Source organism: Rhamphochromis longiceps, linkage group LG11, assembly GCF_057381845.1.
Source record: "Rhamphochromis longiceps isolate RC_006_pf linkage group LG11, R_longiceps_female_GT1.1, whole genome shotgun sequence".
NCBI classification, from domain to species: domain Eukaryota; kingdom Metazoa; phylum Chordata; class Actinopteri; order Cichliformes; family Cichlidae; genus Rhamphochromis; species Rhamphochromis longiceps.
Genome location: NC_140567.1, coordinates 39,368,030 through 39,390,405, shown reverse-complemented (window position 1 = coordinate 39,390,405; position 22,376 = coordinate 39,368,030). Strand labels below are relative to the sequence as shown.

At 46.6% G+C, this 22,376-nt stretch overlaps 1 protein-coding gene across 2 annotated transcripts; it reads right to left on the bottom strand.

Annotated features, from left to right (window-relative positions):
- Positions 1–1,330: 1,330 nt before the first annotated feature.
- dek (DEK proto-oncogene) lies at positions 1,331–17,100 on the bottom strand. 2 transcript variants are annotated; one of them, XM_085424063.1, is made up of 12 exons: positions 16,915–17,100; positions 15,958–16,111; positions 15,773–15,871; positions 15,574–15,683; positions 15,035–15,129; positions 14,198–14,327; positions 13,819–14,112; positions 13,589–13,711; positions 4,020–4,104; positions 3,441–3,583; positions 3,003–3,071; positions 1,331–1,657 (listed from the first exon to the last, which is right to left on the bottom strand). In XM_085424063.1, the coding sequence occupies exons 2-12, from the start codon at positions 16,079–16,081 to the stop codon at positions 1,646–1,648; spliced, it is 1,284 nt and encodes a 427-aa protein (XP_085280189.1). In that variant the 5' UTR covers positions 16,082–16,111; positions 16,915–17,100; the 3' UTR covers positions 1,331–1,645. The 2 variants fall into 2 exon arrangements, with proteins under 2 accessions (XP_085280189.1, XP_085280188.1); XM_085424062.1 differs by having other exon boundaries at positions 13,813–14,112; positions 16,915–17,095.
- Positions 17,101–22,376: the final 5,276 nt, after the last annotated feature.

Genomic DNA, 22,376 nt, shown 5'->3' with positions numbered 1-22,376 from the left:
CTCGTCCTACCACAGCTGCACTCAGGTTGTCCCTTTACCTGCGGTGTGATCTGTGATTCGTTGATGAATGCCGGTGAGCAGCAGGAGCTGTTTGTGTTTCAGTCTAGTAAAAGCTAATAAAATAATCACAGCTGTGAGTGTGGGAACGATCTCCTCGGGATGAGACCCAGAAAGGACCTGAGAGAAAATGAAAGAGCTCGCTCCACCATTAACATGCGTGAATAACTTAAAACATTCAAACCAAACGATGCCGTAATAATGTTTGATGCTCCAGATTTTTACAATCACACGATGGGTGATGTAATCTGTGAGTATTTAGACCACAGCAGGATGCAAACCACAGACTTCTGCAGATGAAGACTGTGTTAGAGGATCAGTGGATCATATTCACAGCTCTGGATACAATTTTTGTATTGAACACTCAGGGTGGGGAACTCCAAGGGCCAGTATCCTGCAGGTTCTAGATCTCACCCTGGGTCAGCACACCTGAATCACATGATTAGTCCATTACCAGGTCTCTGGAGAACTTCACGACACATCAAGGAGGTTGTTTAGCCATTTAAATCAGCTGTGTTGGGTCAAGGACACGTCTAAAACCTGTGTCCCCTGAGTTGCAGGGACCCCCCCAACCCGCAGATGGCGTGCGTGTAAGCATCCGACTCAGACACACGAGCAGTAAATTTCAACCCTGAGGAGAGGCGGGAACATTTCCTGCACCTGGAGATGCAGAGCTGAACGGCAGCGAAGAGCATCAAGTGATTCTGACAGTATGCACTCAGCAGTTCGGTCAAAGCCCAGATCGCTGGGTTAGGGTTGTCGCTGCTCACATGTCATCAACATCTCAATACAACATCGGCAGACTGTCGGCACGCTGCACAGTAAGCTTCAGAGTCAAACGCTGAAAGGTGTCCTGTTATCCGTTAGTTTCAGGAGAGAAAAGCACGGTTTGAACGATCCCTTACTTACTGCTGCCGAAACAATCCCATGTCCTCAGATTTCTACAACAATCGCTGTCATGTCTCCGCTCGTCTTTGTTGATGTTACCAACATAAGTAACTTTGCACAGCCTTGTTATAATGTTGAGCATCAGTTCTGTTTGTTAATGAACTGGTCTCCTCGGGTGCTCCTGTCTGCACTCTGTTTCCTCATTCTTAGTGACTCTGGAATTACTTCGGCCCTGAAACATGTCCAGGCTTTAAGGAAGTCCCTGAAACTAACGCCACGCAGCGCTGATGATCAGGTGGAGACTTCCTGTTCCTGAGTTTGAGGCTGCCGTTTCCTGTTTGGTGGCTGTGAGGAGTTGGTGGGTTAGAAAGCGCTCGGAGACGAGTTTGTTGAAAAAAGGTAGAATTTTAATCAAAGTTTTTCAGCACATCTCAGAAGATTCAAACGAGAACAAAACAACAGAAGAAAACTCGAGAAAAGCTTCGACTACGACAGAGTCCAGAGCTCGGCTCTCCCGGAGTCACGCTCTCTTTACTTCCTGTTCCTCAGACAAACAGCTTCTGCTCTGGACTCGACAGCGGGCGACACAACAGTGATGAGTTCACGTGAGAGCTCCACGCAGGAATAAAAAAAACGTATATAAAAGAGAAAGCAGATGTGGGGGGAGGAGCTGCTGGCCGAGGTCGTTCCCTTCCCGTCTTCATGTGATGAGCTGTGAGGAGAGAAAACACAGCTGAGGAACACCTGCAGGGTTCACCTGTGAGACCAGAGCACCCCAAACCCTCGCCGTTCCCATGATGCACCGCCGCGTGGCAGAGGCGGGGTCACCAAATGGCAGGGTCTGTGCTTTGATGGTTAAACGGCTGCAGTACTGTGCAAAGGTCTTGAGCCCACGTGTGTTAGAAGAGCTGTATGATTTCACACGTGTAAATACAGAGTTTGATCCTTCAGCTCAGCGCGAGGACGTGCAGGGTGACGCTACGCCGCTTCAGTAATGCTGAGGTCCTGTTCCTCAGACCTTCATCAGCGTTTCTTCCTGTGAGGCTCAAGACTTTTGCACAGTTCTGTACATGAACGTAAAGAAACAAAGTGAAAAACAACACATGACGGCGGTTTGTGAACTTCCTGTTTGCAGACCGAACGGTGACAGCGAGCGAGGAGGGCGGGGTTTTGGTGGCGGCTCAGGTGGCTGCAGAATGAGAAACGCGTCCACACGCAGCAGCCAATCAAATGGTTTCTAACATGTGTGGTTTTGATAAACATGGTGACGCACCGACTCGCTTCCTGTTTTGGTTTTTAAAGAAACAGCAAGATGAAGCTGCTCTGAGAGGACCCTACTGGACATCAGCAAACCTTTTCCTCCTTACCTTTCACAATAAAAGCACACAACAGACACTTCCTGCTGTCATTAAATACTGTACGTAATGTCTGTGATGTTCAAGTATTTATAGTCATTTGTAAAAGACTCGTTAATTGTGGTTTATCAAGAAAGATTTGGTGCATGGCTTTAATCTACAACTTCCTGTATGTGAGAAGCATTTCACCTCAACAGAAAGCAAACCTGACACGTTTCTATTCACCTGTAAATATTAACCTGACATCGAGGAGGACGGTAACCTGGGAATAAATCAGCTGATCTCCTGTTGGCTGATGAGCGGGGCTGGAGCTTCAGCAGGTAACACACAGGTGAGCAGTCAGGCTGCAGCCCCGCCTGCACCTGCTCATGTTTCACAATCACCGTGACGACCGCTCTGAAGTCTCTTTGTGTGCGTGTCGTCATGGGCTCCGTGTCAGTGTGTGCGACTGTAGCTCAGTTTATATTGTTGGACGACAATTACAGAGTAGGTAACGAGTATTCTGTGTAATAGAGTACTTGTTTTGAGGAATGACAAACATGTGACCCACAGCATGCAGCGACTGCTCAGAGATGAAGCCTGTGGCAGACACGCCTCTGACCTGCTGCTGCCCTTTACTGTGGACAGCAAAGCACTGCACTAATGTCCCCACACCATCAGGAAGAACAGCGTGTGTGTGTGTGTGTGTGTGTGTGTACTCACAGATTTGACGGTCTGTTTGATGAAGTCCTTCTTGGTGCTCAGGTCGTGCTCGGGGTACGTGTCAAACACCTGGAACAGAGTGTCACGCCTCACCGTCAGACAAACTGAGCTGTGACACGCACACACATGCACGCACGCACGCACGCACGCACGCACACGCACCCCCCTGACCCCCTCAGTCAGCTGGTTTACTTGTGGGGACCAACGTGTCCGTCCCCACAAGTCTGAGACAAAGTCTCACCCAAGTTACAGTTGGGTGAGGGTGAGCATTATGTCAGAGTTAGAGTACCGACACTGTGTGTGTGTGTGTGGGCAGGCCTTTTCTGGGCCCTCGAGCCACATGTTTGGACAGCTGCTGCAGCCTGAGGGTGACGCCCCCACCTGTCCACACTGCTCAGCATCTGTAACCATGGTAACACAAGAAGCAGGGAGACTGACCCTCTGGCAGATCTGCTTCATGGTCATCTCCTCCAGGTTGGCCTCCTTCAGCAGACTCTGCACCGTCTCCTTCAGCTGCTCGTCGCTCGGCCCCTTCTTCACCATCTTGATCAGCGGCTCGTCGTCGTCCGAGCTGTCCTCCGCTGCACGACAACGAGCCGCAGAAAAACACACGAAGAAGAAGAACAGGAGATTTACAGCCAGGTCTCTGACATCATCGTCCTCACTGTGGAGGTCGCTCCGAAACACGCAGTGGCCAATTCATTAGGAACTAAACTGACTCATATTCTGACCAATCAGGATGTTTTGGACGAGCCTGGGTAAACATCAGAACAGGAAGTCTTCGTCACACCTTCAGCTGCCTCGTTTCTGAGGGCTCTTATTTTGGTAACAAGGTTAACGGTTGTCACCTAAAGTCTCAGTGAGCACTTCGCTGTGAAACATAAATTTATGGTTTTTACCTGCAAACTGGGCGTTAAACTTTGAGCTACCTGGGTCGGACCCACACCTGGGATCAACATGAGCGTGACGCCGCAGACCTCTGATCACAGGTCACACTGATCGATGAGACGAGCTCACCTGTGTTGTTCCTGCGGTGGCTGCTGCTGTCCGCCTTCTTCGTCTTGGCCGCAGGTTTGGCTGCAGCGGCTTTCTTCTTCCTGGGCTGGAAAAGAAATCATCATGTAACGTGGGCTGTATTCAGTGGTTAGAGGCAGCCGACACACTCAGCAGGACAGTCAAAAGCTTGCGACCATAGTGGCAGTGGGAATTCCACAGTGTTTGTCCTTTAATAAACGCCAACCTTACAAGCCCGACTGAACGGCTGCTGTCTCATCATACATGAAGCGAGCAGAGTTCATACAACCTGTAACGTTACGTTGAGTTAATGAGGTAAACACATGAGGTGTGCGAGCACGCTTCTCCCACACTCTACAGAGGGCACCCGTGACATCACTAAACATCAAATTAGGCTGTCTTAAGGAGACACCGCACTATTATGGCTGTTACAGCCGCCATCATCGACTCTGCAGAGCGAGAGGATGGTCACAGAGAGCTGCTGGAGGAGGATGTGGTCCAGGCGGTGGTTTCCGGGAACATCAGCCTGCATCTGGATGAAGACGTGTTTGTAACGTGAGGAAGCTTCAGCTGCGTCAATGAATGAATTTGATTGACAATAAATTGTGAATCAAACTTGCATTACAGTGTTGGACTAAGGTGCTCGTAAATCTGGGAGTAATATGGGTCCTAAACTCAGTCCTTTAAGGTCCCGAAGTCAAACAAACATCACTGAGAGTTAAAAACGGTCTAAATTCTTTCACCTTTAATAAAATGATCAGTGTTGCTGCTTTACCAGGTGGAACTATGAAGTTTAACATCCAGGCATCCATGAAAACAGGATTCATTACATTTAACTGAGTTAGAAGTTAGCAGGAAGTTAGCTCGCTAGTTTTGCTAGTTACCTAAACATGATATAGCATGTTCTGACAGAGATTTCTGAAAAAATTAAAACGTACAGCTCTGCTGTCACTTCCAACATAAATGAAGACAGAAAGCTAAACAGCAGTGACGTTTGTAGGGTTACTGAAGTTGGGCTAGCTGGTATATAATGATATACGAATGCTAGCGACACAGCTATGTTAGCATAACATAAACACTGAAGCTGGAGGATGAACGCTAACTTTTTCCCACTCGATAAAAGTTAACGTGAGGGTTCCTGATGGTTAGAGACAAATGCAATCGCATAGCAGGATGCTGTAAACGGACCAAACTCATCAGGAGAACAACTGAGATAATCCATCCACAATACGAGGTTAGTCATTAATATACTGCAACAACGTGGGAACAGAGCAGCTGCGAGAGAATTCAACATTAATAAATCAATGTTACAGAAATGGTAAATGGCCTGTATTTGTATAGTGCTTTCACTAGTCCCGCCTAGAGACCCCAAAGCGCTTTACACACCCAGTCATCCCAACACACAGTCACACACGGGTGGAGGCAGCTACAGTTGTAGCCAGAACCCGGGGCAGACTGACAGAAGTGAGGCTGCCATATCGCGCCATCGGCCCTTCTGACCACCACCAGTAGGCAACGGGTGAAGAGTCTTGCCCAAGTCAAAGGAGCTTGCAAAGAAAAGCGTCTGGACTTCTTTACGTTGCTTGAAGACGTTTCACCTCTCATCCGAGAAGCTTCTTCAGTTCTAAGGTCAAATGGTGGAGAGTCCCAGATATAAACCTAGTGGGAGTTTCCCCCCACAGAGGGACAAAAGGACCCCCTGATGATCCTCTAATCACATGACCCAAGGTGTGAAACTGGGTGTGGGTCCCAATCAGCCAGAGTTTCGGGTGTGTTCATTGTGAAACCTGGCCCCACCTTATCATGTGAATTCCTGAGGTCAGATGGCCCAGGATGTGAGTGGGTGTTAAGGCGTCTGGGGAGGATCTCAAAACTGGATTATAGATGGCAGAGAGTTGGTGTCGTAAGCCCCGCCTCTGTTCAAAGATGGTCGCTCACAGTGGACATAGATGCTTCTTTCACTCCTCTTTCAAACCATCTGTCCTCTCTGTCCAAAATGTGAACATTGGCATCCTCGAAAGAGTGACCTTTGACCTTTAGATGCAGATGGACTGCTGAGTCTTGTCCTGTGGAGGTGGCTCTTCTGTGTTGTGCCATGCGCTTGTGAAGTGGCTGTTTGGTCTCTCTGATGTAGAGGTCTGAGCATTCCTCGCTGCACTGTACAGCATACACCACATTGTTAAGTTTGTGTTTTGGAGTTTTGTCTTTCGGGTGAACCAGTTTGTGTCTGAGTGTGTTGCTGGGTCTGAAATACACCGGGATGTCATGCTTGGAGAAAACTCTGAGTTTCTCTGATACACCGGCTACATAGGGGATGACAATGTTGTTGCATCTAGGGATGGGTATTGATAAGATTTTCACGATTCGATTCCATTTTCGATTCTTTATCGATTCTTTTTAAAAAAGGAGAACACTAAGGTCGATTAGCTCAGAACTTTGTTTTATATCTTCTCTTTGAACAAGGTAGAAATTTAGGAGTAACATGGCCTTACAAACCCAGCAGTGAGATCTTAAGAGATCCAGCCTGCGGCTCTTCAATGGGGTGTCACAGGGTCCCCAGGAAAAAAACTGTAAATGTAAAATAATAAAATAAATATTCTTCTGTAGCAATAACAAAGTGTAACATAAATTATTCTGCAGCAATTACACAAGAATATCCAGTAATGTCCCTGCCTACAATTAAACACATTCACTTACTGAAAATCATCTGCTGTGGCAAACGGGTGCAAGCCTTTGACCACAAACTGAGTCAAATTCAAATTCAAATTCAAATTTTATTTGTCACGTACACAGTCATACACAGTACGATATGTAGTGAAATGCTTGGACAACTGCTCGTGACCTAAAGAGAACAAAAAAGGAAAAGGCTATGAATAAGATAGGAAATAAATATGAAAAATTAAAAAGGGTAAATTTAACTAGGAAGGAATAAAATATAAATTAAGGTTAAAAATGAAATAACTGTACAACACAAATTAGAATGAAGGGTAAATTTAACTGGGAAGAATAAGATAAAGATAAATATATAAATTAAAGTTGAAAATAAAATAACTGTACAACAAAATACACAATACACAATATAGAACTATATAAGAATGTATGAAGGAATCTAAATATAAATAAATATATACACAATAACAGCAGCTGTACAAGTATTAACCGGAAATGAAGAATATAGTGACCAGTGTTGTGCAAAAACAATGTCCAGAAAGTCCAGTGTGTGTGTAAGAACCATATGTGTGGGTCAGTACTGTGTGGTGGTGTGATTGAGAGACCGTATCGCCTGCGGGAAGAAGCTCCTCCTCAGTCTCTCTGTGTTGGTCTTCAGGGAGCGGAATCGCTTTCCTGACCTCAGCAGAGAGAACAGTCTGTTGTTGGGATGGCTGAGGTCCTTCACCATCTTCCTGGCCTTGGTCCAGCACCGCCTGCTGTAGATTGAGTGCAGGTCAGGGAGCTCGGAGCGGATGGTGCGCTCAGCTGACCGCACAACCCTCTGTAGAGCTCGTCTGTCCTGCATGGTGCTGTTCCCGAACCAGGTTAAGATGTTTCCCACCAGGATGCTCTCTATGGTGCACGAGTAAAAGTTCCTGAGCACCTTGGAGGGCAGTCACGTCACTGCTCGGTGACGTTCGTCTATCCTGCCTGAAAGGAGACGCTACCGGCAGACTGCAGCGAGAACTGCCAGCATCTGAGCCAGACTCTGTCTGTCTCATCATGGTCACTAAATGCACAGTAATGGCAGGTTTGTAATAAGGCAGATCGCGCTAACATAATATGTTAGTTGATTATTTACCTGCCGCATTAACGGGAGAGGACGTGCAAACGTTACCGCTGCTGCTGGGTTGAGATTCACGAGTCCGGAGCGGAATTAAAAACACGACATTCATTTAAGGTCATCACGTGTTTTTTGCATATTCGTAGTGTTTCCTCCCGTAAATGAAATCTCTACTTTGCAAGTATTGCAAGTTGCCCTGTTGTCATCCGTTCTCGTAAAGTGTAACCAAACTTTTGAGCGTTTGAGCCGCCGTGTTTCCTGCCAGGTAAATGATGCTCCGCAACGTGGTGACATCATTCGGGGCGACTGGAATTGATAAGAGAATCGTTTGCAAAAATGGCAAACGATTCCAAGGAACTGAAACAGTGGGAACCGGTTCTCAACAAGAACCGGTTTTCGATACCCATCCCTAGTTGCGTGGACATAGATGAAAGAAGCATCTATGTCCACTGTGAGCGACCATCTTTGAACAGAGGCGGGGTTTACGACACCAACTCTCTGCCATCTATAATCCAGTTTTGAGATCCTCCCCAGACGCCTTAACGCCCACTCACATCCTGGGCCATCTGACCTCAGGAATTCACATGATAAGGTGGGGCCAGGTTTCACAATGAACACACCCGAAACTCTGGCTGATTGGGACCCACACCCAGTTTCACACCTTGGCTCAGACGATTAGAGGATCATCAGGGGGTCCTTTTGTCCCTCTGTGGGGGGAAACTCCCACTAGGTTTATATCTGGGACTCTCCACCATTTGACCTTAGAACTGAAGAAGCTTCTCGGATGAGAGGTGAAACGTCTTCAAGCAACGTAAAGAAGTCCAGACGCTTTTCTTTCCAAGCTCCTTAGGCCTTCATCAATTGGCTTTGTTCAATGGTCATAACAATTCGCATATTAATGATCAAGGAACTGAGCTCCCACGCCATTGTTCATTCAGTGGTGCTGGTTTCAGTCATTGTGCAAATGTCCTGTTTATATGGTTGGGGAAACCTGCAGTCAGCTGAGACTGAAGAAGTCACCTGGATGAGTGACAAAACATTTCTCCCACTGAAAACGTCCAGATGAACAGAATCAACCTTTTGGGATTTCCTTACCTGGATGATTGAGCATGCATCAAGACACTGCACAGATTCATTTTCTAACATGCCTTTATTTGATTATTCATTCCCCAAATGCCATATATTTACTCGAGGACTTAAACTGAGCAGCACCTGTCATTATAAACAGGTGAAGCTTGGCTGATGCCGTGATGTCAGTGGAGATGGGAAAATTCTCACAGTGATCATGGACTTGGATACCTCTGTCGTAACCAAGATGCTGTGATGGACCTGGAGGAAACATTTGACACCCTGCAACAGAACTGGTCTGTGACAAACCTGCAACGTTCAGCTGCTCACACCGGAGCAGACACCTGTCCCACAGGCTGATGCGAGTTTGAACATTTGCCCAAAATGCTTGTAACAGGGCAGCCCCTAGCGGCTGGAAACACAGTGAGACAGACCAAGGCAAGTGTAGTGGAACAAAGTATTTATTTGCTATATGGCGCTCCTTACCACAATTAATTTGTCGAGCTTCTTCACAGCACAAAAATCCATCCTCTAATGACAACTGGCAGCCTTAAATATGTTCAGCTGTCACAGACTAAACCATTATTCCACTCTCAGGTAAATTCTTAAATCCCAACCTTCCACCACAGTATACAATATATCAATAAGAATAAATAAATACATAAATACATTTTCACATTTACATATTAATAAATACTTCACACTTTAATGTTACAATAAATTATCACAGACAGAAGCAGAGCAAATCAGGATGAAAGTCTCAGCCACGCTCTCCAGTGCCAAAGTCCCTCCATCCAACCTCACAATACAAGAAAAGAAGGCCGTCGCTTCCCTGAGCAAAGACCACAACATCACTGTTTTACCAGCTGATAAGGGAAGATGCACCGTGGTCCTAAACACTACAGATTACCATACAAAGATCACTACTCTCCTCAGTGACAACAATACCTACGAAGCCTTAAAGCGAGACCCCACAAGCAGCTAAAAAAAGAAAGTTATAGCTTGCCTTCAAGACTTTGAAAAGGACAAAATTATTGACCGTCTTACATATCACAGCTTTACCCAGGGGATGCCATACCCTGCATCTATGGACTTCCTAAGATCCACAAGGAAGCTGTCCCACTCAGACCCATAGTCAGTAGCATAAACTCAGCCACTTATAACATTGCTAAACACCTTGCTACCATCCTTGCGCCTCTCGTGGGGAACACCCCACACCACATCAAGAACTCCACCGACTTCACCGACAAGGTCCAGAAACTTACCCTGGATCCAGATGAAACCATGGTGTCCTTTGATGTAGTCTCTCTCTTCACCTGCATACCCACTACGGAGGCCGTGGAGACTGTCAGAAAACGACTACAAGAAGACAGCTCCTTGGAGGACAGGACCAACTTCACACCCGATCAGATCTGCACACTGTTAGACCTCTGCCTCACCACTACATACTTCAAATACAACGAAAGCTTCTACAGACAAAAACATGGCTGTGCCATGGGCTCCCCCGTGTCACCTATTGTAGCCAACCTTTACATGGAGGAAGTGGAAAGGAAGGCTCTTGGCTCTTTCAAAGGAAGAGTACCCAGCCACTGGTACAGATATGTGGACGACACCTGGGTCAAAATCAAGACACAAGAAGTGGATTCCTTCACTGCGCACATTAACGCTGTGGATAAAAACATCAAGTTCACCAGGGAAGACACAAAGGACAACTGTCTGCCTTTCCTGGACTGCGCCGTGCACATTGAAGAGAACGGCAACCTCAACATCGAAGTTTACCGGAAGCCCACACACACGGACCAGTACCTCCTCTTTGACTCCCATCACCCTCTGGAACACAAACTTGGAGTAATCAGGACCCTACACCACCGGGCAGAACATGTTCCCTCTAAGCCTGAAGGGAAAAAGAAGGAACACACACATGTAAAGGAAGCACTCAAAACGTGCGGCTATCCTAAATGGGCGTTCTTAAAGTCAGCAAAGAGGCACAGAAAAGAAAACCAGACACCAGCGAGGGAGGATAAGAAGGACAGACGCAACAACATTGTCATCCCCTATGTAGCCGGTGTATCAGAGAAACTCAGGAGAGTTTTCTCCAAGCATGACATCCCGGTGTATTTCAGACCCAGCAACACGCTCAGACACAAACTGGTTCACCCGAAAGACAAAACGCCAAAACACAAACTTAACAATGTGGTGTTTGCTGTACAGTGCAGCGAGGAATGCCCAGACCTCTACATTGGAGAGACCAAACAGCCACTTCACAAGCGCATGGCACAACATAGAAGAGCCACCTCCACAGGACAAGACTCAGCAGTCCATCTGCATCTAAAGGTCAAAGGTCACTCTTTCGAGGATGCCAATGTTCACATTTTGGACAGAGAGGACAGATGGTTTGAAAGAGGAGTGAAAGAAGCCATCTATGTCCACTGTGAGCGACCATCTTTGAACAGAGGCGGTGGTTTACGACACCAACTCTCTGCCATCTATAATCCAGTTTTGAGATCCTTCCCAGACGCCTTAACGCCCACTCACATCCTGGGCCATCTGACCTCAGGACATCACATGATAAGGTGGGGCCAGGTTTCACAATGAACACACCCGAAACTCTGGCTGATTGGGACCCACACCCAGTTACACACCTTGGCCCAGGCGATTAGAGGATCATCAGGGGTCCTTTTGTCCCTCTGTGGGGGGAAACTCCCACTAGGTTTATATCTGGGACTCTCCACCATTTGACCTTAGAACTGAAGAAGCTTCTCGGATGAGAGGTGAAACGTCTTCAAGCAACTTAAAGAAGTCCAGACGCTTTTCTTTGCAAGCTCCTTAGACTACGAGGACTGAGAACCTTCACAGACAGTCAATGGTCAATGGTAACTTTATTGTCCCTGATGGGAAATTGATTCGCAGTATGTCAAAACAAACAAACATACAACCAACACATCACGTACACTCATTAAAAAAATTCTATAATATAATTTAAGCCTGATAAAACAACCTAGATATTCCATCGAAAAAAGTGCAATGTGCAATGGCAACAACACTTACAATTTAGTGTTGTTAATTAAGATAATAGCACTAGGTACAAACGACAATTTGTGTCGCTTTGTCTTCACTGCAGTCATTTTATAACGACGACCTGATGGAAGCAGTTGAAAATCGTTAAAGAGAGGATGATCTGAGCACAACAGGACAGAAGTTGCCTTCCTCAGCACCTGCCTGTTATAAAAGTCCACAAGCTGGACCTGAGACCTCCCTGAAATCTTGCCCGCCACTTTAACCAGATTGTTAAGTCTGGTCTTATTATTCAGGGACATATTACCGTACCAAGCAATGATACAGAAAGTTAAAACAGATTCAATAAAACTTTTATAAAAGAGAGTCATCATTTCAGATGAAACATTAAAACCTCTCAACCTCCTTAAAAAGTCTTTGTTGGGCCTTTTTCACTGTAGCAGCAAGATGTGCCTCAAAGGACAGAGTCTTATCAAGAACAACCCCCAAGTACTTGTAACTATCCACCATTTCAATGGCTGCACCATTTACCACTGTAAGCGCAGGATGAGGGGATGACTTCCTGAAATCTACAACCATGTCCTTGGTTTTCAAGGTGTTAATCATTAAGAAGGACTGATCACACCATGAAACAAACTCCTCCACAACAGGCCCATGGGAATCCTCTTCACCATGAAGGAGGCTTACAATGACTGTGTCATCTGCATATTTGATGAAATGCCTGTTGGCCTGTGTACTGCGACAGTCATTAGTGTACAAAATATACAAAAGAGGAGAGAGACAGCAACCTTGTGGTGAGCCAGTGGAAGAGTTCAGCTGTTTGGAAAAACAGCCGTTTATTCTCACACACTGTGATCTATCAGTTAAGAAGTCTAAGATCCAACCAACGAGATTAAAATTGCCCAAGGACACAACGACCGAGACTGTCCGAGCCGGGGCTCAAACCGGCCACCTTCTGATTACAAGACAAACTCCCAACTCTTGAGCCACGATCCTCCAGAAGTGGAGGAAGCAAGAAGAAAAAAAAAAAGAAGGGGCAGGGATAGCTCAGTAGGTAGAGTGGTGGCCCCATGATCGGAAGGTCGGGGGTTCGACTCCACTGAATGGCTACCCTGAGGTACCCCTGAGCAAGGTACCATCCCTACACACTGCTCCCCGGGCGCTGCACTGGTGGCTGCCCACTGCTTCACTGGGTGAATGGGTTAAATGCAGAGGAACTATTTCCCTATGGGGACTAACACGCACACTTTAAAAAAAAAAGAATGAGTTGAATAAAGTTTGATTTATCTGACTGCTTTGTTTCCCTTGATGTGTCTTATAATCCCGTGCACCTTATGGTCCGAAAAATACATATTTGACTTTTTTATTTGGCTCACTGCAGTTTAATGTTGCAAAGCTCCTCTTTTTAACTTCAGTGGATATTATACATGGTTATGCTCAGGATATGTCAGCCCATTTCTACTGGAAATGCCTTTTGGTTAAACTTTCAGCAAAGAATTTGCATTTGCACTGTTAAATGTTTATATAGCTTTAATGTACATAAAACAGCTGCTTGTTTAAGTGAAAATAAATGGATGGGGTTTTGCACTAGTAAAGTTGTGGAGTTGTATTTTGTCTCGCATCAATTACATCGTCAGTTATATCGTTATCGCAAATTTTCAAATTTATATCATGATACATATTTTTGGCCATATCGCTCTGCTCGCGTGTTTACCTTCTCATCTGCATCGCTGTCCGACTCCGACTCATCTGAAACTTCCTTCTTTGATCGCTTTTTGGGAAGACCCGTCTTCTTCGCTGGTGTCCGTGCTCGCTTACTCCCTCTGCTGGACTTGGACTGGAACACACACACACACACACACACACACACACACACAGGTCAGACCATTTCCTGTCAGCTGATCATCTTCTGCTCCACCTGCTTCACTCTGTGCTCACCACCACCTCCTCCGCAGACTCCTCAGACTTGTCAGACTGCTCCTCCTCCTCTTTCTCTGACGGTTTTTCCTCAGCGTCTGATCCTTCCGCCTCCGCCGAAGCTCCCGCCTTCTCGTCTTCCTCATCGTCGTCTTCGTCGCTGCTCGAGTCCATGACGATGGCTTTGGACTTGCTTCCTGTTTTGGACTTCTTGGGGCTGGACGACGAGCTGGCGGTTTTGGTTTTGTTCTTCTTCTTCACCATCGGGTCGTCGCCCGACAGCTTCTTCTTCGATTTCCTCTTCTTCTTCACTAGCAGCCGCTGCCGAAGGTCAGAGGACACGTTTAATAAAAACTGAAAAGCTCAGGTCCAGGAGAGTCTCGGCGCCACAGGTAGCTCAGCTCACCTTGCCACTGTTCTTCGGTGCAGTGAGGAAGGTCAGGATTCGGTCCACCAGGTCCGAGTGGGTTCCTTTCTTCTCCAGATCCAGCACGCTGCAGACCACCTTCAGCTTGCTGTTTGTGAAGTTTGAGTTCCTGCACGGAGAGAGTCAGCGGTTAGCCAGAGAACGAGCTTCATCGTGGACAGATGAAGGTTTCACGAACACGGCAAAAGGTTTTTAATCGATCTCGCTGCCCGCCGCGTTAAAGTCCGACGCTCAGAGGTCACCGCTCCATGCGACGGCTCCCCGGCTCTGAGCGCGCTCAGACACGCAGCTGAAGACGTCCGAGTGGGTGTTTGCTGAGGATGGTGTGACGCAGAGCAGGAGTCTGCTCTGTGGACTCCTCTGTAGTCATCACTGGGGGGTACAGTGGTAGTACTGCAGTAATACATCACATATTCATGTTTGATATGACGTGGTAATAAAAACGCCCTGTCAGACTGGCGACCTGTCCAGGTGTACTCTGCCTCTCACCCAATGGTTACTGGGGATAGGCTCCGCCCCCCCAGAGGATGGATGGAGCTTTGTGGACACACGGATCAGGTGATAAGTCACAGGTCACGTGTCTGAGACTCCGTGTTTGATTTGGTAGTTTTAAACTCATAAATCACGTCTCCAGCTGGAATCGAACCAGCAACCCTTTGTTTGAATGAAGGTCAGCAGGTCGTTTAAACGGCATTATCCGTGGGGCGTCCCGCCCAAGCACACGAATCCCCACCTCCCGTAAACGCACCGAGCGCTGCGTGACCCTGACCTTCTGTCTGTAGGTTACCGTCATGGAAATACTGAGCGCACACTTACTTGAGAAGCTTTTCCCGTTTTTTGGCAAACTGCTCGCTGTCGGCATCAAAGGCGAAGCCGTTGAACAGCCGCAGGTTCTTCTTTATCAACGCCATCTGAAAAAGAAGGAACAGCGCTCAGAGTCAGCCCGATCACCTGACACGGTCAGCACACAGGTCAGAGCGCCGTGGGGCCACGTCCCCTCAGGGCGCGCACGCTGCTCGGCAGCAGACCGGACGTTTCACCGATGCAGAGATCGTCGTTACGGTTTTGTTCACGTCTCCTTTGTCCTGCGTTTAGAGGATCTGACCCACACGGACATTCCCGCTCAGACATCTTTATTTGTTTCAGAACTAAAAAGTTTCTCTCACAGTCGGCAGTTTCAGTTTGGACCACACTGACTGAAACACAGCGCGAACGTGTTTGCTGCCAACTCGTGGGCAGAGGTCCTCTCAGATACAGCAGCAGGTGGCAGGAAGTAGAACCCCCTCAGCGGGATTTACTCTGAGTAATCTGGCTTTTAAAACCGATTTCTGTTTTGTGTGTTTAAACGTTCCCACCTTCCCAGGTCTGTCGAACAGGATGGCGTGCAGAGGTTTCAGGTCAGCCGGCTTCATCTTGGTGATTTGGTAGCTGGTGCGAGGAATGTCTCCCAATTTATCGCCGCTGCCTGAAAACGACAGAGACGAACAGCAGCAGTGTTCAGACACGTACACGTCACGCTGAGACCAGTGGAGGCCACGGCCCGTCGTCGCTCACCGTCTCCGATCTTGAGCTTCTCTCTTTGTTTCGGCACCTGGAAGTCGAGCCTCTTCACAGTCTTCTTTGCCCGTTTCCCTTCGATGATTTCTCCCACAACTGCGACCAAAACAAACTCAAACATAAATCACTGGTCTGAGCCAGCCCACAGGCCCGACCCCCTCACGCCGTCTGATCCCCGTTACCTGAGATTTTGGAGCCTCTTTTATTGGGACTCGTCTGGTCCTCCTGTGACAGTTCCTGCTGGTCCTCCACCTCCTCCTCAGACACCGCGGAGCTGTCCATTGCCTCCTCCGCTGCGTCACTCATGTCTGACCTGTTGCCGACACTCCACGAATCCTAGGGGCAAGAAACAAACACACACCAGCGGGCATGTGGTCAGGATTCTTCCTCCCGGACTAATCAGAAGCAGTACACTGCCATCACACACATGAGGCTGTGAGAGGTGTGTGCTGCCATGTGTGTAACTGAAGACATGCCCAAGTTTTCTTTGAGCAGTCAGAGCATCTGCATCAAAATCAAACCCAGAGAGAAGAAACTAACACACAGTGAGTGGAGACATGAGCCGAAAGGTCCGCTGACTCCATCACGTTGGCACTTGCAATCTGTCACTCCTGTTTTACCTGGCAGGTGCGTCTCTTTGTAAAATCTGCTGAATTCTGAACCGAGTCTGGCAGCGCGGGTGCTAGCCATCAATGCCTGGAGCCCAGTTTAACTTTACTGTGAATGTTCACTGAATGAAACGCGGGCAGGTGTGTGCGCAGGCGCTCGTGTGGAACACTCAGGTTTGACTCTGGGGGTTTTTTGCGGGCTTTTGTTTGTTTCTTCGCTCTTTGCGGATTCTTGGCGCGCAGTTAGCTAACAGGCTGAGCGCTACCCGGCAGCTTCCTCCCTCCTCGCCGCCGAGCCCGCTGACCTGGCGGTCACCTGTGCGCAGACGGTCCGCAAGTGAATGGAAAACGTGAACCTGCCGTTACCGTTTATCGGCGGACGGCTGCAGCTAGCACCGCGTGCTAACGCCGCCGTTAGTCACTCAACAGTCACCGAGCCATAACCCGCCGATAAACCGGCCCGGAGCAGCCGCACACGAGCCTCCGGAATCCCGCGGAGAAACAGTGGATCAACAGCTGAGAAACACTCACCTGCTCCCGAAACTGCGCGCGAGCCGCCGATCACCTGTCAGCTCTGTTTTTGATTTTGTAATGGCGGTTTCTCTACGGGGCGGGGACTCATGCGCAGGCGACCACCGATTGGATCTCTCTCCGATGACGTAAAACCCGTTGCGTCCTTAAAGGGAAGCGAACCCGGGTGACGTCGCGTTGCCGCCCCCTGTGTTCACACTGCAGTACTACAGGCAGGAAAAAAAGGATTAAGACAACGATCAACTAAAACTGCAATAAAAAGGAGAAAAACATTTCAATCGAAGAAATGAAATAAAAAGAACAAAGCAAGACTCCTTATTTATAAAAACTACAAGTGCTGAACACCTCAAAGACTAAATCAACAAAAACAAATATACTGCTGTTAATGTTCGTCCTGCTGGTAATGAAATGATGGATTACTGCCTCAAAGGAGACAAAGATGTCACCTCATGAGAGAGAAACTGCGTTTATCTCACATTTATTATATTTAATAAGGATAAAAGTTTGTCTCGGGTCGTTTATTACTGTCGCTGTCTGACTTTTACCCCCAGCATCAAAAATGAATTACAAAAGTGACAGAAACATTCAAACGTCTTCATGAAAGTAACTCATGCAGACCAAACGAAACCAGGAGGACAAAGTCTGGCTTAACCGAACCAAAAGGAATTCGCTTTAATGAAAATGCAACGCCGATCGGAATAATGGAGGATAGTTTCAGCTGGTAGCTCCACATCTGTCACAGCTGCCCCGCTTCCCTGTACTGTTCGATCCCCGGCAGGTTGGAGGGTCGAACCGTTGACTGCAGGACGCCGTGAATCACATCACATGATGTGAACCATCGCAGCAGCTTTGACACTGCCGACGTCACACAGTCTGATCATTTTAAGCAATAAAAATTAATCAAATTGGATTAATTTAATACGATTTAAACACACGAACGACAGAGCACAGGTGAGCACTATCACAGCAGGTGAGGACAGATTGGGCGGGGCCACCTTACAGAGGAGGGAAAGACTTGACAGGCTATAAGAGTAAAAAGAACCAGAACCCAAAAGAGGAACCAGAACCTAAAAACAGAGATCAGGACCCCAAAACAGGAACCTCTCAGGCCGACACAAAGCTGCTGTAAACGAGTCCAAGAATGAATCTGAATCATTTAAAAACAACAACACGTCTGAAAATAAAAAGTGCCTTTAATCATTTCCCCTCCCTCCTTTTCCTCACAGCAGCACAAATTACGAACTGGAACTTTTTATGGCCCAGAAAGACGAGGGCTCTGCAGCGCCACCGTCTGTCAGTGCTGACAGGAAATGTATGCGAAGAGTTTCAAATTAAAACCGTGACTGTGAGCACGCTCAGTCTGCAGCTTCATGACATGAAACCATCAGCACACAGCAAACCCAGCATGTCCAAGTTAACACTGACAGATTTGATTTCAACATTAAAGCGTCTATATGGGTCCACACCATGAGCGTTAATTTAACTCTTTTTGGAGAGTTTTTAACTCTGATTTAGTGTTAAATGATCAACTCCAGACAGATTTGGGATTTAACACTTGTTAATGCTAACTAGGTGTTAAGAGTTTATATATTAACTCTCACAGAGTGTTTTATTTTAACTACATCGGAGTTATCTTCCAATTCATTGTAAAACTTCTGAAATTTTACAAATTCCTTTGGAAACAAACGTTTATTAAAAAGAGGCCATGTTTTTCTGAATAACCTTTGTTTTGAACTGTGCACCAGTGTACATGCTCTGACTTTCATTAGAATATTGTTTATCAAAGGGACATATGTGAGCTGGCAGTGCAAACAGCACGCTCATTACTCTTTTCTTCAGTACAATATGAACGTCCTCCCTTCATCACTTTGTGGAGCTCCAACTCCCCCCATATCCCACCTTCCCAAGCATATCCTGTGTGCAGAGTCAATAAAAGTTAATTGTGTACTAATTAATTGCAGCACAGTACAAAAAAAAAAAGAATAATTTCTGAGTAACACGTGGTTTGTATTTTCCCAAAAGACAGTTCCAGATACGAATCCATTGCCCATATTTAAAGCCAATATCAGAACAGGTTTGTTAACATGGTGCTCTCTCAAACAACCGAAGAACACAGACAACAGTTAATGCCGAACTACATTTAAAACAGTCTGTTTCATTTTGACCTAAACCGTGTGCACAAAACTCTGCAGGGATGTCGACCCACAGTCAGCGCTTCTGCTGTTTGCTACGTCGGTTTGGTGGTTTTCAGGCTTCACGTAGCATCATTATGTCAACAATCTAAACATTGTTTTAGGTGTAATTGAGCCAAAACCTGACTGAATATTCATATACAAGCTGTTTTCCAAGGCTATAGTGTTTGGCTGCAAACAACAGATTTCACCGAGCAGCGAGGCTAATGCCTTTCACGCCGCTTTGTCTCAACTCAAAAAAAGTCACAAAAGTAAAAGAAAGTAATAATAATTAAAACAATCTCAGAAAAAAATGACTTACCAAGCATGGCAGACAACTCAGAAATCTGTAGAGCAAAATGTTCTGAAACGGCTTCACTTTCGTGCTGGGGCCGGAGTCTGTGCATTTACTATTAGTGTCATAGCCCCTTTAGGAGTTCAGAGTTCAGAGGTCAAGAGTTCACGCTTCCATTGTAACGCCTCCAGATTTGATATAGAAACACTCGATTTTAACAGTATTATTTTACACCTCAGACTTACGTCTAAAGACTGTAACTGTCAAATTAAAGTACGAACACCAACATATTTAACACTTTTGAATTTGCTATGCAGGTCATTTCCAGGCCGGACACATGGTGGCGCTGTGGCAGCAGCGTCTGTGAGGCTCACAAAAGTGGAGCACATTTTTATTCTCGGGCTCAGTCGCACTGTTGCCTAGCAACAGCAGCAGCATCTCAGAGAGAGGGGCGTCCTGTATGGAGGGTGATTAATGCCGCGTATGGCTGCACACCAGCTCGCTCTCGTTATTATCAAGTTTCACACTTTGGATGTTTGTCTTCATCTCTGTGGACGGGAACAGGGTGGTTGCTGCTCCGCCTTTTCCTCTTCACCCCACACAGTGGGCAGAGTCAACTGTCCAATCAGAATTCAAAGCAAAACTGTGAAAAACATGAATTCTGCCTGCAGGGAATGAAGTAATCAGATTACACTGCAGGCAGATTTGTTACTGACGGAAGCCTCGTGGTGTCAGAGTGAAGCACACCGAGAATGATTAAGAAATAAAACTTTATGTAAATGCCACTTTGACTTATAAAGCCAGCAAACGCGTGTGAGCCCAGCCGAGTGTTTTACACCTGAAACGGTGAGTACACATTCTTTATGCTTCGTGTTCGAGGTAGACTGTTTTTACCTATAATAATTATTTTAACACTGAATATATGAGCTGAATGCGCGAATCTAGTCTATAAACAACAAAGAGTTTCAGGGCCAAATTAAGAAAAACATAATAATGAGTCAGTGCAACAAACCGATCAGCCGTCCTGCGATACAACACCCGTCCTCTTACTGCTCCAGGCCCTCGATGACCTCACAGCTGTTCAAATCCACTGTTCCACGATTTCCTGTGTGAGCAGCTTCTGCAGTGTCTGTGCAGCGTTCTCACGCTGATCACCATCCTGCGTCTTTGAGCTGAAACACAAATCACGTTCTTCCTTTAACCATCCTGAAGTACGACCTCACAGTTTGTCCTGAAACAACAGCTGTAATCTGCACAGATCATTTGTTTTCTTCATGTTTCCATGATACTCAGTCCTGATACTCAGTCCTGATACTCAGCCATGATACTCAGCCATGATACTCAATCCTGATACTCAGTCCTGATACTCAGCGACGATACTCAGTCCTGATACTCAGTCCTGATACTCAGCCATGATACTCAGCCATGATACTCAATCCTGATACTCAGTCCTGATACTCAGCGACGATACTCAGTCCTGATACTCAGCCATGATACTCAGCCACGATACTCAGTCCTGATACTCAGCCATGATACTCAGCCATGATATTCAGGCATGATACTCTATCCTGATACTCAGTCCTTATACTCAGCCACGATACTCAGTCCTGATACTCAGCCATGATACTCAGCCACGATACTCAGCCATGATACTCAGTCCTGATACTCAGCCATGATACTCAGTCCTGATACTCAGTCCTGATACTCAGCCACGATACTCAGTCCTGATACTCAGTCCTGATACTCAGCCATGATACTCATCCATGATACTCAGTCCTGATACTCAGCCATGATACTCAGCCATGATACTCAATCCTGATACTCAGTCCTGATACTCAGCGACGATACTCAGTCCTGATACTCAGTCCTGATACTCAGCCATGATACTCAGCCATGATACTCAATCCTGATACTCAGTCCTGATACTCAGCGACGATACTCAGTCCTGATACTCAGCCATGATACTCAGCCACGATACTCAGTCCTGATACTCAGCCATGATACTCAGCCATGATATTCAGGCATGATACTCTATCCTGATACTCAGTCCTTATACTCAGCCACGATACTCAGTCCTGATACTCAGCCATGATACTCAGCCACGATACTCAGCCATGATACTCAGTCCTGATACTCAGCCATGATACTCAGTCCTGATACTCAGTCCTGATACTCAGCCACGATACTCAGTCCTGATACTCAGTCCTGATACTCAGCCATGATACTCATCCATGATACTCAGTCCTGATACTCAGCCATGATACTCAGCCATGATACTCAATCCTGATACTTAGTCCTGATACTCAGCCACGATACTCAGTCCTGATACTCAGCCATGATACTCAGCCACGATACTCAGCCATGATACTCAGTCCTGATACTCAGCCATGATACTCAGTCCTGATACTCAGTCCTGATACTCAGCCATGATACTCAGCCATGATACTCAGTCCTGATACTCAGTCCTGATACTCAGCCATGATACTCAGCCATGATACTCAATCCTGATACTCAGTCCTGATACTCAGCCACGATACTCAGTCCTGATACTCAGCCATGATACTCAGCCACGATACTCAGTCCTGATACTCAGCCATGATATTCAGCCATGATACTCAGTCCTGATACTCATCCATGATACTCAGTCCTGATACTCAGTCCTGATACTCAGCCATGATACTCAGTCCTGATACTCAGTCATGATACTCAGCCATGATATTCAGCCATGATACTCAGTCCTGATATTGAGCCACGATACTCAGTCCTGATACTCAGCCACGATATTCAGCCATGATACTCAGTCCTGATATTCAGCCATGATACTCAGCCATGATACTCAGTCCTGATACTCAGCCATGATACTCAGCCATGATACTCAGTCCTGATACTCAGTCCTGATACTCAGCCATGATACTCATCCATGATACTCAGTCCTGATACTCATCCATGATACTCAGTCCTGATACTCAGCCATGATACTCAGCCATGATACTCAG

Coding starts and splice junctions, on each gene's coding strand:
- dek (XM_085424062.1), bottom strand. CDS start 16,081: ATGAGTGACGCAGCGGAGGAGGCAATGGACAGCTCCGCGGTGTCTGAG. Junction 13,712..13,812: donor AGTCTGCGGAGGAGGTGGTG/GTGAGCACAGAG, acceptor TGTGTGTTCCAG/TCCAAGTCCAGCAGAGGGAG. Junction 3,584..4,019: donor CCACCGCAGGAACAACACAG/GTGAGCTCGTCT, acceptor GTTGTCGTGCAG/CGGAGGACAGCTCGGACGAC.